General features: G+C 38.0%; 1 protein-coding gene across 1 annotated transcript; it reads right to left on the minus strand.

The window, feature by feature from the left end:
* Positions 1–1,750: 1,750 nt before the first annotated feature.
* On the minus strand, positions 1,751–9,296 carry LOC135074793 (uncharacterized). The gene is made up of 15 exons (XM_063969174.1): positions 9,152–9,296; positions 8,658–8,830; positions 8,010–8,193; positions 7,516–7,614; positions 6,864–6,956; positions 6,410–6,530; positions 5,967–6,027; positions 5,766–5,878; positions 4,970–5,178; positions 4,843–4,884; positions 4,377–4,561; positions 3,901–4,036; positions 3,354–3,516; positions 2,400–2,576; positions 1,751–1,805 (listed from the first exon to the last, which is right to left on the minus strand). Exons 1-15 carry the CDS (start codon positions 9,294–9,296, stop codon positions 1,751–1,753), a joined length of 1,956 nt encoding a protein of 651 aa, XP_063825244.1.
* Between the last annotated feature and the right edge of the window lie 4,930 nt (positions 9,297–14,226).

The following is a 14,226-nucleotide window of genomic DNA, read 5'->3' on the forward strand; positions in this document are numbered from 1 at the left end:
GTTAGGGCAACGTTAAAAACAACAAGTTAAAATTTTCGATAAAAATGTAAGCACATCAAAGTATGTCTAGACCGGAGTTATACAGGATGTCCCAAAAAGTAGTGTCCATCATAACTCGAAAACTAAGTATCAAAAGTTACGATGATTTGGATCGCCGTAGTGATGCACTACCTCTGGTCTTCGGCTTGACACTACTTTTTGGGACACCCTGTATATTTTATATGGATATTAAAAAATATTTTATATTGCAGTAATCTTCCTGTATTTATTTATGACTTGCAAAAAACCATAAAACAGCGACAAAGACATTGAAAAGACATTTTGAAACGAAATAGGTATTTATGTTAAGCTTAGGAAGTAGGTACGATTTTCAGATGCCAAATTATTTAGATTGGGAATTTATTTATTTATATCTTAAAAAAAGATTATAGATATTTAATTCAACAGATAGTAACAATTAATTATATCATACTCAGATAATTTGATATTGGATACTAATTTGTATGATTAACTACTTTAGTAATTTGATACATGCCACTATGGAGTAATTACAAGGTCTAATTAAGTTTGAACTAATTGTCAACCCCACAATAGGTATCTATAGAGAATAATTACCTTCCGATAATTAGACGGTTTTGTAACTGCATGAGTATCTCATAGCACTATTGGGAACATCAATCAATTGTTTCAATTACGATTAATTGAAAATTGATTTATACATATTAAACAAACCCACTGAATTTAATGCTACTAACATTTAAAAAAATATGCATAACAAGGCAGGTAGGTATTAGACCGCAAACGCATCTGGTGTTAAGTGAGATGCAGTCTAGGATGGTACAATATCTGCCCTGTAAGTGCCTATTCACTCTCGCCTTGAAACGGTCCGGATTATAGTGTCCCGTTTTCTTCTCATCTCAGTCGTGGCCAAAACCAACTTTTAATCGTTTGTCCAAAAATTCTTACGCAACGATTCGTTATGCAGAGCCGTCAATATGTATAGTAAATCCAGATTTATTTTAACAGGCAGTTGAATAACCATGGCAGCCAGCCAGAGGCTGATTGAAACGGCCTTTCGGTGTATATGTTTTGTATATAGAGATTTAATAAAGCCTTGCACGGCTGGACAAAACAAATCGCTGCGAATCTGTATTTGATTGTGCTGTTACGGATTGGGATAGGGATATGAAAAAATATTATATTTAGTCAGAGCTACTATTTATTTGTGAACACAGGAGTAGTTAGGTACAAGTATAGGAGGAAATAATTATTGCAAAATAAATGCTAGACAGGCTTTTATTCGAAAAGTAGTCATAACTGAATCATAATTATTCTTAGATCTTAGTTAAACATTAGTACCTGAATAGTTAGGTACAGTCTACAGCACATCAGATTATGTAATCTACATTTTTTGCAAAATTACACGAACCTTCTACAATCACACTGGTTGTCTTTGTAGTTATTTTGCGTGATCATCGTGATGATCAGATGGTGATGATGGTGATGATCAGAACTTTCTATGTAAGTTATGTGTACTTGTCTTTTACAATCTGTAATTTAGTTTACATCACGAAAAGGCAAATATAAAAGCCAGTTCAAAAGCTTCATAAAGCATATTTTTAATAAATATTAACAAAGACAAATAAGCGGGAGGTCTTTGAAGAAATCACTACTTCATTATGCAAAGTAACTAAGAAACTTGCGCAGTGGAAGTGGGAAACTACTTTTTGTTGGTAATATAATTAAATTTCTACTTTTTCAGCTTCAAAACAACTTTAGATTTGTATTTGCGTCGCCAGATTGCCCTGAAAATAAAAAAAAAAGAATAAATAATTGTATAGTTTTCGCATAACATCAAAGTATTGTCTAAATAAGTCAGTGATTAGTGTTAAAAAAATTGCAATTTTGGAAATTATGATTAACTGAAGTCCCGAAAGCGTTTGCCTTTATGGTTTACTGGGGAAAATAATCTCATTGTATTTAGGTTGGATAGCTGTTAAAGGCATATCAAGATTTGATTCTGAATGCTTAAGCTATCTCACATGCTATTTTAACCCATGCATCAAAATTTCCCTATATACTTCGGACGCAGGTAGGCCGTAGTAAGGACAATCTGGTCAGGTGGAGATTCTTGGATGGCTCAAACATGGAGTGCAGGTGCGGTTTTGTTCCCCAGTCGATGAAGCACATGATGTCGTGCCCTGAGTGCCCGAGCAACTGCACGCAGGAGGATTTATTGAATGCTGCCGACAACGCCACTCTTGTATCGGAGTTTTGGTCTGACACTGTGTAGGTTTGTTGTCGACACGATAAGAAGAAGAAGAAGAAAACTTTCCTCTTAATAATCATTGCTCCAAATTAATTTAAGCTTGCAAAAAATCTTCAAAAGCAGTTCTAACCTCTCCACCAGCATAATAACCGTGGCCAGCAGGTACCCAGCAGCTAACAGCAGGAAGGCAGGAGCGGCCCCTCCCAAAGCCAGAGCCCTCGGTGAGCTACCCTCGCACTCCACAGCAGGCGACGAGATGCGGCGCTGGACAAACTTTACTATGCCACGCTCGTAGAGACGTATGGAACTGGAAGATCATAGAAAACAGTGATCCTGCTTTATTAATTAGGCCCGGAACAGACGGTGAAACGCAACTGCAACGAAACTGCAACTTTCTGATGATTCTGATGAATGAAACTGAAACTGAAAGTTTCAAACTGGTCGCATCATGTGTGGTCTCTCAACGGTCGCTATGGCAGAAACTTAGATGCAACTCAAAAGTAACTAGCCGTTGCAGTTTCGTTGCAGTTGCGTTTCACCGTCTGTTCTGGGTCTTACTGATACTCGTACTACGATCTAGGAAAGTGTCGTTAGACATGGTACTGAAGAGCAGTCGCCCGGCAAGCGAAAGGTCGTGGGTTCAATTCCCGCCTTAGGCAGTTCGATTTTTTCAAGTTATTTATAATTTTCAAAACGGTACTGGAAAATTTGAAATACTAAGGCTGGGTTGCACCATCTTACTTTAACTTTGACAAACGTCAAAAATCTGTCAAACTCCATACAAAAAACACCGGTTATCGTCAAAGTTACGGTCAAAGATAGGTGGTGCAACTCAAGTTTAGTTATCTTAATCCCTACCTAACGCTTCTTTATATGCATGGATGAACCATATACAAGACAAAAATCAATCCCACAGTATTAAAATCTTTTTGTCTTCAATTTATCCTCTCAACTTGGTAGAATGATATTATTATCGAGGGTAAAAAGGAGACCAGATCTTGATGACCATAATATCGACAATATAAATTATATCGTCTAACTAAACCATATGGTATCAGTAAATTGATATCTGAACATTTATTACCCCCAAACAAAGAACTCCTTGTATGGGCTGTTCCTTTGCAAGGCTGGATACAGTTCCGCCTTCGCCATGGATTGCAAAGAGCCGAGCTCACACAGCTCGCTTTGTGTGAACGTCTGCGATATCAGCCTATTGGCGTTGTTGGTGTCGGTGTGGTAGGCATATCCTGGAGAAAGATCAAGTAAACAAACTTATGGTTTCATTGAGGGCACGAGAGCGTCACCAATTTTTTTGAATTCCTGCAAGATAAAGGTAGCTATTGTAGTGCTATCGTTACGCCAATGAGACTCTCCAATGCCCCAACTTACAGCGTGTAAGTTTCTATGTTAATCATTCTACTCATCATCACTATCATTTCAGCACAGGACATCAACTGCTGAACATAGGCCTCCCCCAATGATTTCCACATCGCCCGTTTGGTAGTAGCCTGCATCCAGCGCCTTTCTGCTACCTTTATGAAGTTGAAATTTCTCTTCGTCAGTTTATTTTAATACATTATTTCATATTAGAACTACCGTAGCTAATTTTTATTTGGTTAACTGGTACATACCTCCAGCTTTGACCAGTTTTATTCCTTCTTCGACGGGCACTAGTAGTGGTGCATTAGGTTTCTTATTAAAAACTTTCTTCTTTCGAAGCTCGTCTTCGATTTCCATATTTCTCAAATTGTAGTAGTAGGTTTTTTTCTAGAAATAAAGTATTATATTGTATATTATATCTTTCTTTCGCAGTTGGTCTGGTACCTAATTTACCCAAGTTAGGTGTACTCTTAAATTAAAGCCTGTTGTGAGTTGTGAATTTAACATTTATAACGTTCAAAATTCTAGTGTTGCCATTCATCATCATCATTTCAGCCATAGGACGTCCACTGCTGAACATAGGCCTCTCCAAATGACTTCCACATCGCACTGTTGGTAGCGGCCTGCATTCAGCGCCTTCCTGCTACCTTTATCAGGTCGTCGGTCCACCTTGTTGCCATTATTTTGCCAAAAATATTAATTTTGGAAATGGAATGAATCAACTGACCTGCAACCAAGATCTGGTATACCCTATGTCCTCGAATATCAATTCCAGGGGGCTCTCCAGCAGTTCTTGCAAGGAGTTGATGGAAGGAGGAGGTCCATTTAGCAGCCAGCTGACTACGCTGCTCGTGTAGTAGTTGTAGATCAAGACGCAGGAGATGCCAGTCACAAAAATTGTTAGTTGACGAGCTGTATTTTAAAGGCTTTTTGTTACCAACACTTGAAATAGACAACTTAGCTAGATTTTCTTCTGGAGTAAGAAGAGTGAGAAGTTTAAAGTTATAGAAAAAGAAAAGTTACCTTCTCATGAGTTTGAATTCCAGGTAGAATCAAGATAGTTTTTGCTGCGGTTTTGAAAGAGGGATCAAGTTTTGCTGTGACTAATCGAAATTAGGTAAAAGCCAGTATGATAAATTTATCATGAAATGAGGTGATGTTTAATCTTAGAATATCAGATGTGGTGGACTTACCAGCGGACACTCTTGGTGTAAAACTGGTATTATCTTCAAAAACTGCAACACCAAAAAATGTAAGCAAGCTCACAAGTTAGTTATATGTATAGGTACTTATTATCTCCATGAATAAAGCCACACATACATTGCTGGCACATTGAAGCCAGTACAGAGAAGATAGCGTACTGCCCTGCTGATCGTCGCCTCTCCAGTTTAGCTGATATCAGCAAAACGCACGCGCATAGTGTTATCACAATTACTACTGATATCCATGCGCCATAGCTGAGTGGCCTCAAGAACTGATTCTCGAATTTTCCAGCACCGTAAGTTGGGATGCGGTAGAAGTATCTGGTCCTAAAAAGGGGTAAAATTTCATTTTGTATCCGATAGCTGTTGGAGCAGAAGAGTTCTCGAATGGTGACCACGAGTTGGAAGACATAATGTAGGTAGGCTTCACACTTGGTGAACTGAGGATCTAGTGAAAGTCACGGAAAGGACCTAAATGCTGGCAGTGCATGGCCAGAAATCCTTGGAGGACCTTTGTCCAGCAGTGGACATCATTTGCCTGAAACGAATGAACGTTTTGTATGAATAGCTCCGAGGTTCTGGCTGAATAGAATAGAGCTACTCCCACTTTTCCCATGGATGTCTTAAGAGGCAAATCAGGAAAAAAATGAGGATATCAGGTCTCCCTAACCCGTTTGGCCAGCGTGGGGAGTGTTTGCAAAATACACTCTTAGCTTCTGGGTGTTTCTCTCCCTCTTTGCTTCTGTAGCGGGGACTAAATGACGTGATGATGATACTACATCTTTCTGGCTTCTTTTGGATGAATTATGAAAATATAACACTTGAAAAAGGAACATCATTAAAGGGTCTTTATGGTCTTCTGCGTCCATCTCAACTACTAACCAAAATGACATTGATCATAATATGAAACTCACTCAATGGAGGTCACTGGTGTATGCACTAAGTCTACTTTATCTCTGACATTTTCCCAACGAAGAATAGGTGTTAAGTCTTGATGTTTATGGTACAAAGAGGTTGCAGCCGCCATCTAAAAATTGACCAATATTTTGTTGTTACCACAAATCAAATGACGTCATACTTTTAATGTTTATAAATTGTTTTATGTATAGACTTACTTTTGATATGTTTTTTTCATTAAATTCACCAATCCATCTATCTGCTATTGAATAGTTGAAACTGAAAATAAAATGCATAGAAGAATAAAAGGCCTTAAACTCTAAATGTTTTTCCAGAATCATCTTTATTACAATTGCGTCATAAGACTCCACAGAGTAACCTGAATTATTGTAGTAGTAAAAAATAAATTATGTAGCTATTCGTTCGTTGCAGCTGACGATGGTCGTTGGGGCAGAAAAGTTCTCGAGTGGCGACCACGGGCTGGAAGACGTAACGTGGGCAGGCCTCCTACTAGGTGGATCGACGATCTGGTAAAGGTCGCGGGAAGAGCCTGGATGCGGGCAGCGCAGGACCGTTCATTGTGGAAAACCTTGGGGGAGGCCTTTGTCCAGCAGTGGATGTCATTTCGCTGAAACGAACGAACGATAATTAATTTACCTACCTTATATTATGTATTTCGGCTAAGACATTGAGTATGATCGTGCCAGTCTTAAGTATAGTGGCGACACCCGGCGTTTGCCGCCTATCAGCAAGCAGTAATCGATCTAAATCGAACTGTTCTGGTTTTGCCACCTAAAATCAGTTTTAATATTATCTTATGTTAGATTTTAAACTTTCGCGTTCCATTTTAACTAAAATAGTAAAACACGGGTCTTATCGCGACGTTTATAATGAGTTACATTATGTACTCACGGCTTGACGTTGCTGCTGCAGCCATGGTCACAAGCAGACATACATCATAATGTAACTCATTAATAAACGTAGCGTTAAGACCCGTGTCTTACTATTTTATATCTTATGTTGCTTCTTTTTAGTAAATGCCATTTAAGGTATCATTAAATAAAATTATTCATGATGTCACGTTAGGTACTAGAGAGAGGTACTTATGTTTTTATGAGGAATACTTACGACGACTATGAATCGCAGGGGCCAATGGTGGAAATTCCATCTTCGGTAATATTTGTACTCGTTTAAGTTTGTCATTATACCTAAAAGAAAGAATATTTATGATCTAATTTATTTATTTGCGAATGAACTCAGGCGCATGCACTCTACATTGTTTCCAGCGCATAATACAACAAAACAAAATAAATTATAGTAATTAAAATATAAAAAAAGAAGCTCAAAGTTTCACAGCGTGCTATGGAGAGGACTATGCTTGGTGTTTCTTTGCCAGATCGAATCAGAATTGAGGAAATCCGTAAACGAACTAAAGTCGCCGACATAGCCCAACGGATTAGCAAGCTGAAGTGGCAATGGGCAGGGCACATAGTACACAGAATTGACGGCCGATGGGGCAGCAACGTTCTGGAATGGAGGCCTCGTACCGGAAAACGCAGCGTGGGACGTCCACGTCGTCCACCTATAAGGTGGACCGACGACATCGTAAAGGTAGCAGGGAAGCAGCGCTGGACGCAGACCGCTACCAATCGATCAACGTGGAAAGCATTGGGGGAGGCCTATGTTCAGCAGTAGACGTCCTATGGCTGAAATGATGATGATGATGAAAATAATAATATTGTAAGCTACACTATGCTTAATATTTACCATTCTCAGCTGACCATGATCCAGATTTTCTAATATTTAAATCACCACCTTGTATTTTACCGTAATTAAATAATTCGAAGATCTCAAAACTGTTCACACCTATGAAAATAATTTATCAAGAAAAATAATGCAGTAATCACAATACTCATTACAAAACTCATTTATTTTTGCATGTAGGCTTTTAAAAAGCACTTTTCACCATCCCAGTATTAAGTTAATACTGGGATGGTGAAAAGGGTTAAAGGGTTAATACTATTAACCCTGCCACTGCTTTGGGACAATAATTGGGCCAGTGCTGAGAAGAAGCAGCGCAAGAAACTCAAACCTGCGCTAAGCAAGTTGGTCTCGATTTAGAAAAAAAAGATAAAGATTTGGAGCTTTTTTCCGTATACTGTCAGATTTAGAAAGGCATAAATCTCAATAAAAGGCACTATAAGGACAAACTGAAGAATTCCATTCAATGTTTGTATGGAATTTGTCATTTGAAGTCTCACCTTGTATAGTCAGGGTTATATCAGTGTCCACACTGATATTAAGGTTCCCGACGATATCCAACATAGTTCTTACATTGCTGCTTGTCCAATTCTTAGCAAAGTTATTGTTTTTTATTGTAGAATTGTCGTCTGTATTAATAATTAACCATTGGTGTCTTGAGTCTAATAATGCATTCTGTGATGCCTGAAAATAGTTACAACATACAATTTTGATATTAAATAGTTATAACAACAAAACGAACATCGTCAGGACATCTAATACACCTTACTTTCGAGTTAACATAACATCGACTGATGCTGAAAAGTCGCGCATGAAACTTACCTTTTCACCTTTGGTAGCCTCTTATTTATTGCACAAAATACCTCTTACAAGATAATAAGTGCGTACTAAGAGGTAGAGAAGACAAACATCATCATCATCATCATCATCATCATCATCATCATCTCAGCCATAGAACGTCCACTGCTGAACATAGGCCTCCCCCAATGCTTTCCATGTTACTCGGTTGGTAGCGGCCTGTGTCCAGCGCTTTCCTGCTACCTTTATGATGTCGTCGGTCGACCTTGTGGGTGGACGTCCCACGCTGCGTTTTCCGGTACGCGAGAAGACAATAGTCCCTTTAAATATTTATAAAAATAATTACTCACATAATCCATGACCTGTTTAAACTTGGGACATATGGGGTCGACCAACACTCCGACAGAGACGAATTTTTGCTGTAGACACGAGCTCAAAGAAGGTTTATTTATCGACTGGTCAATCTTCCTGACAGACACCCTGGCGTGATGTTTTGCAGCTAGTTTAACAAAATTGCGATTCCCTGTAAGAATTAACAAATAAATTGTGCCAAAAAATTATGACCTAGCCCCTAATTAAGCTAAGCTTGGACTATAGCTAGCTACAATTAAAGACAACATGATTCTTTGCAATGAAGGGGACATTTAGCCATCAATTCAAGTGTTTAATGTCTGACACTAGTGTTTGATCTCTTTTGCTCCTATTCATATGATAGAGCAAGAAGAATTCTTCTATTGTCACTATGATTTCAAATAATAAGTACCCTACTACGAAGCAAGGTAAGATAAGCCTTTCAAAACTTTTCCATTACTTTAGAGATAACACAATTATTAAATCATCTCACAAGTATCCTCTCCACACGTAAGCAAGCACACAAATTTGTCATTTCTGTGTCTGAAGTAGTCCACAGAAAACTCCACCGCCCTTTGATCCAACCCTAAAATGGCCGACGGGAAAATTAGCCCCAACAAAACGACCTGCAGCCACATTTTGCCAAATATTTCTGAGGAATAAAACCTGGCCATAATGACTGTATAGAGAATATTTGAAATCGCGAAATAATGGAAATAGACCCGTCATATTTGGCTTTGAAGTCGAACAATAATTGGGGCAATTTTGCATCGAGCGAAATTATGCTTTTTGTTCAGATTGACAGCCGGTTGACGAGTGATTTTGTAATCGAAAACCTTTTAGGCCTGCGACTAATTCGGTTTCAATATTTGATCTAGTCAAAGTTAAAGTAAGATGGTGCAACTCAGCCTTAGAGAGTTTAACACTTGAAAATAATTTGGTAATTTAATTTTATTTCCAGTTGGAGGATGATTAAAATCTTCAATTATTACGCTAATCGACATTGTTAATCCCTAAAACCATTAGAACATAATAAATACTGTCACTGTGTAGATAAATTTTGTAAATTAGGTCTTTTTGTGTTAGGATATTCCATGATTTTCAGATCTAAATAGCGGAGAAAACTGTGTTCACAAATAAGGCTACTAATTTTCTTTATGAACATGAACAATGAACATAGCGCGAAGTTTTCATTAAATTTTGTTGCATCTAGTCACTCTAGTGCATGAAGTTATTGTGGAATTTAACTTTTAACCGAAGAATGAATTTCGACGAATTAAAAAATCAGCTCTAAATTTGCCCTCTCTGACAGAAGCTACGTTCCGTACGCTACGTATGTTCTACCAACACTTACCCATGTGACATGCAATAAATAATTTGAATTTCAAGCTATCACGTTCGATATCAAATTGTTTCTGAAAACTTTCCATCGATAGATTTCAATCGTCTCTCGAAACTTTTTGTTTCCAAAGGCATAATTGGGATTTATTTCATTTGCTGAGTCCCGATCGCCGAGGATTGTCCGGACGAACCGGTTCGGTCATGAATAGTTTTCAAAATACCGATTCATTGCAGGGCACATTGTTACGACACTAGAGTAGGGCGACCATGTGGGAGGAAAACTGAGAAATGTGAAAGGATTTTCCTTTTTTTTTCGACAGAGAATCTGTTTCTTATACGATGCAAATTGAGCTCATAATTATTTCAATCACTGGAATATAATTTGTTTATTTATTTGCTGGTGGTATTTATATGGTAAATAATACGCAAAGTTGGTAATCGATGCCTTGCTAACATATTTTCATAACTCGCAGTGCATTATTGCATTTTTTATCAATAGCCACATTTCAAGCAAAACTAAATATAAGTTCTGAAAATAATTTTTATAGCAAATGATATTCAGTAAGTAGTTTTTCCTCCATGATAGTGTCAATCGTGCTATAATTTGGATACGAATCAATACTTTATAACAAAAATAATTGGGATACGTCGTGCTCTATTACGTAGACCGTATGGTGGTGTCCATTGCAGACTATAGACTTTGGACCTTTCAAATCGTTTCTTAGTTTCTTTCCTTCTAGAGTTTGTCCCACTATTTCCCTAACTTTTAAAGGTTTTAAACCTTTGTTTGTCACCTGTCATCCGCTTTGCAATGGAGGGAAGTCCAACCTTAATTTCGAACTCCTCCTATGTTCTTCTGATTAATTTCGTTGCGGGTCCAATGACAGTTTAACTTTCCCCCGGGACAAACTTGACCTTCATTGGTTGGGTTTTTGTGGCGGTCAAGCTGTAGATCCTGGCTACACAGGAGTTGCAGTGGTGGGAACGAGAGGTGGGAATAGTCCCGTATTTCCCTAACTTCTAGCCAACCTACTGAACCGACGCCGGTCTCTCGCCGGCATTCCGTCCCTAATTGGACGAGTTTCGGCGCATTCCGGCGCGGGCGCCAAACATTACAGTTTCTTCGTGTCCGCGGGTAATGAGCGTACCTGGTTTACGTGGGGGTATTGTGTAAAAAGGAGGAAATGGGGGTAGCTGAGGATAAAAAGAAACTGCTGTGGAAGAAATTTTTAGGGTTATTGGTAGACTAGATGGTTCGACGAACGTCGTACCGCCCAGCCAATGAATGAATTTGTGACATCAAAAAAATAAACAAAATATAAGTTTTTTTTTTACTAAGCCCTTCACAGTATAGATCCTTAAAAATAAACTAGACTAGGCCAAGAATTTGTCACCTATAGTGTGGGGGACTGGTGCCAAAAACGGTTTAAAAAAAGAAACCTGTGCTAAGGGATATGAGGTATCAAGAAAACGGCAAAGTTAATACCTAATTAAAAAAATCATTATCGAAGTTTTCATACAAATCTGGATGAATCTTAGGGCACTAGCTAGGTCACTGTCTATATCAGGGGAACATGCAATCGAAAAATAGTTCACATTCGAAAAATAATTCGAAGATCGTTCAGATCGGACCGTAACACAAGTTCGTAATATACGGAAAAAATTCGATTGCATGAGAATCGTATCCCAGAAAGGCCTACCTTTTATCGGAATCTACGTATACATAATCCTAGGAAAAAGCCAGTATCTTAAATTAAAGTATAATTTGGATCTCTTCAAGGCGAAAGTGAATAGGAACTTATAAGGTAGGTAAATACCATTCTAGACGGCATATCACTTACATCAATGATTGCGGTCAAATACCTGCCTTTTTCTTCATAAAAAAAGATGCAGATGTCCAGTTTTGTCCAACCAGCTGCTATCCAAAAGTTACCAAATAGCAGACCCTGTCTCCACGGTCATACATCACAGGATAAAAGTACATCCAAGTTAAGGTGGCCATAAATCATGCGCCAAGTCGCCGCTAATATAAATGCATGGACTTGCTGTTCCCAGCCTCATGTGAATACAGAATATCAGGGTATAACTCTATCTTCGTACTTGGCTTTTGTTCTGAGTTCGGTTAACTTTGCAGCAGTGCTGTCGATTTGTGTCGAATATGTCGATATTTTATCGATACATAGTTAGGTTTTATCGTAGCTCATAATAATATGGTCTGCGTTGAGTGGTTGGGCGGTTAAGTTTATACTCTTAGGCTGGGATGCACGGTGCACCATCTAACTTTAACTTTGATAAACGTCAAAAATCTGTCAAACTCCATACAAAAGCACCGGTTATTGTTATTGTTACGGTTAATTAAAATAAGATGGTGAAACTCAGCATTAGTTTTATTTTTTTTGCACTTACTGAGTGCTTGCCGGGCGAGTGCAAAATAAATCAGTAGGTAGATATAAAAATAGAAACTCTACTAATTGCAATAAAATTGTGCCACACAAATACAGTTCGAATATTTAATGTAGATACAGGCGACAGCACTCCAGACTCTGCATTTTTGCTTCAAAATGGCACCTGTTACTACTTACATTAGAGGCCGCAGTGTCACTGATATCGATACAAATAGTTCATCGATAATTTTCCCATTAATAACTTTACCGCACTATCTTAAAGCATTCCTTTAAGTTAGCGGTTGTTTGTAGCTAGTTTTAAAAGTAAGATTGTATAAATTGCACAGTTAAAACTTACAAATAGTGCAGCCTCTAGGGTAACGTATGATTTGTGAGGAATACTAAGTTTCGCTTCATTTTAACGCGTTGTATCTGCATTGTGAAGGCCACTTAACAGAATACTTGCTATGTAAAGAATCTACATGGGCCTTAGATATTTTTTTTTTATAAATACATAATATCTGAAAGCAAAAGCATAAATTCAAGGGATGTATGTCTAGTATAAGCTCTAATCTTTAAATTGATACATTTTTGCCTGTGTTTTTCGGATTTTGACCTGAGACACTTGGAGATCTAAAGGCCAGGTTATTTATACTACTCGTTCCACCAAAACATCGATACATCTTTAACTACGGCACTTAGGTATTCAGAAAAATAATATTATTTAAGTAGGTAGGAAGTACCTTTCACACATAATAAATATTATATTAGCAAACATCTCCAAATATTCTTTGGAATAGGGCCTAAAGAACATAAATCAAGATCAAGCCGGAGTAGGCGCAAAAACCATATCAGTTGGGCCTGGACCCTGTTAAATCTACATAGTCCTTAAAAAGAGCCGACAGAGACGAATTTTAGTTTGGACTTAGGATGGCACTTAGGTTTTTGATATCTTGCCTTCTTTTTTCGTGATTCGAGAATTCTTTACTAGGTATGTCATATAAATCATAACGAGAAAATCTAATTATACTATGCCTTACTAACTTGATATTTACAAAAGAAAGGTTGTGTGAGTATTACAATAACGGTGAATAGAGAAAAACTTCTTATAAAGCAGTAGAACTATAACCAAAGGTCGACTCTACCACGTCTATACGCGCGGTTTTTACATTTTCTGTCTATTCAAAATCCAAACAGGCGAAGCAGCATGCAGAAACTACCGAGAAAATAAGGAGAACCCAACAAAAAGTTAATAAAGTCCCTAATTTATTGTGCGCGCATTTTCTTTCATAATTCACTTTGTGAAATCTCAAGCTTCGAAGTCCTCGTCAGCGACCCTTTGGGCCCTTACATTCTTCCATTTATCCCGGGATACGTGCATGGGGGTTATTCCAAAAAACGGTATCCGAAGTTTCGAATGTTTCCATCTCTCTCACGCAATGCGAGATTCCAGCATGAGCGACAGTGATAGATAGACCCGAAACTACGTAAACAGTGTTTTTTAGAGTAACCCTACAGCCCTGTACTCTTGATCAGATTGGTATCAGGGACGCGACATTTGACAGATGTTTGGACTTTAATGCAAGGCATTAAGGCTGATTGGAAATAACAATCGGCAGTTATCTAGTGGAAATCGATTTCAGAGTAAGGGTCAGGAGTTGTTAAGGACGGGATACAATGGACATGGCATAATGGGCGACCTTTACGTGCTTAATGTTGGTCACGATTTTTGAAGGAGATATTTTACTTTTTATACATTTATTTTGGTAACACACAAAACATAATATTACTAAGCAAAATAAAAAATGCAGACATTCAGAGCATATCTAAAAAGTGTGTGATG

The sequence above is a fragment of the Ostrinia nubilalis genome, chromosome 9 (assembly GCF_963855985.1).
Source record: "Ostrinia nubilalis chromosome 9, ilOstNubi1.1, whole genome shotgun sequence".
Lineage (NCBI taxonomy): Eukaryota > Metazoa > Arthropoda > Insecta > Lepidoptera > Crambidae > Ostrinia > Ostrinia nubilalis.

Bases quoted from the DNA above. Each gene is read 5' to 3' on its own strand.
- LOC135074793 (XM_063969174.1), bottom strand. From the start codon at position 9,296: ATGTGGCTGCAGGTCGTTTTGTTGGGGCTAATTTTCCCGTCGGCCATT. The intron at 8,831-9,151 runs GTGAGATGATTT...TAATTCTTACAG, and splicing joins TACGTGTGGAGAGGATACTT to GGAATCGCAATTTTGTTAAA. The intron at 5,879-5,966 runs GTAAGTCTATAC...GTCAATTTTTAG, and splicing joins ATGAAAAAAACATATCAAAA to ATGGCGGCTGCAACCTCTTT.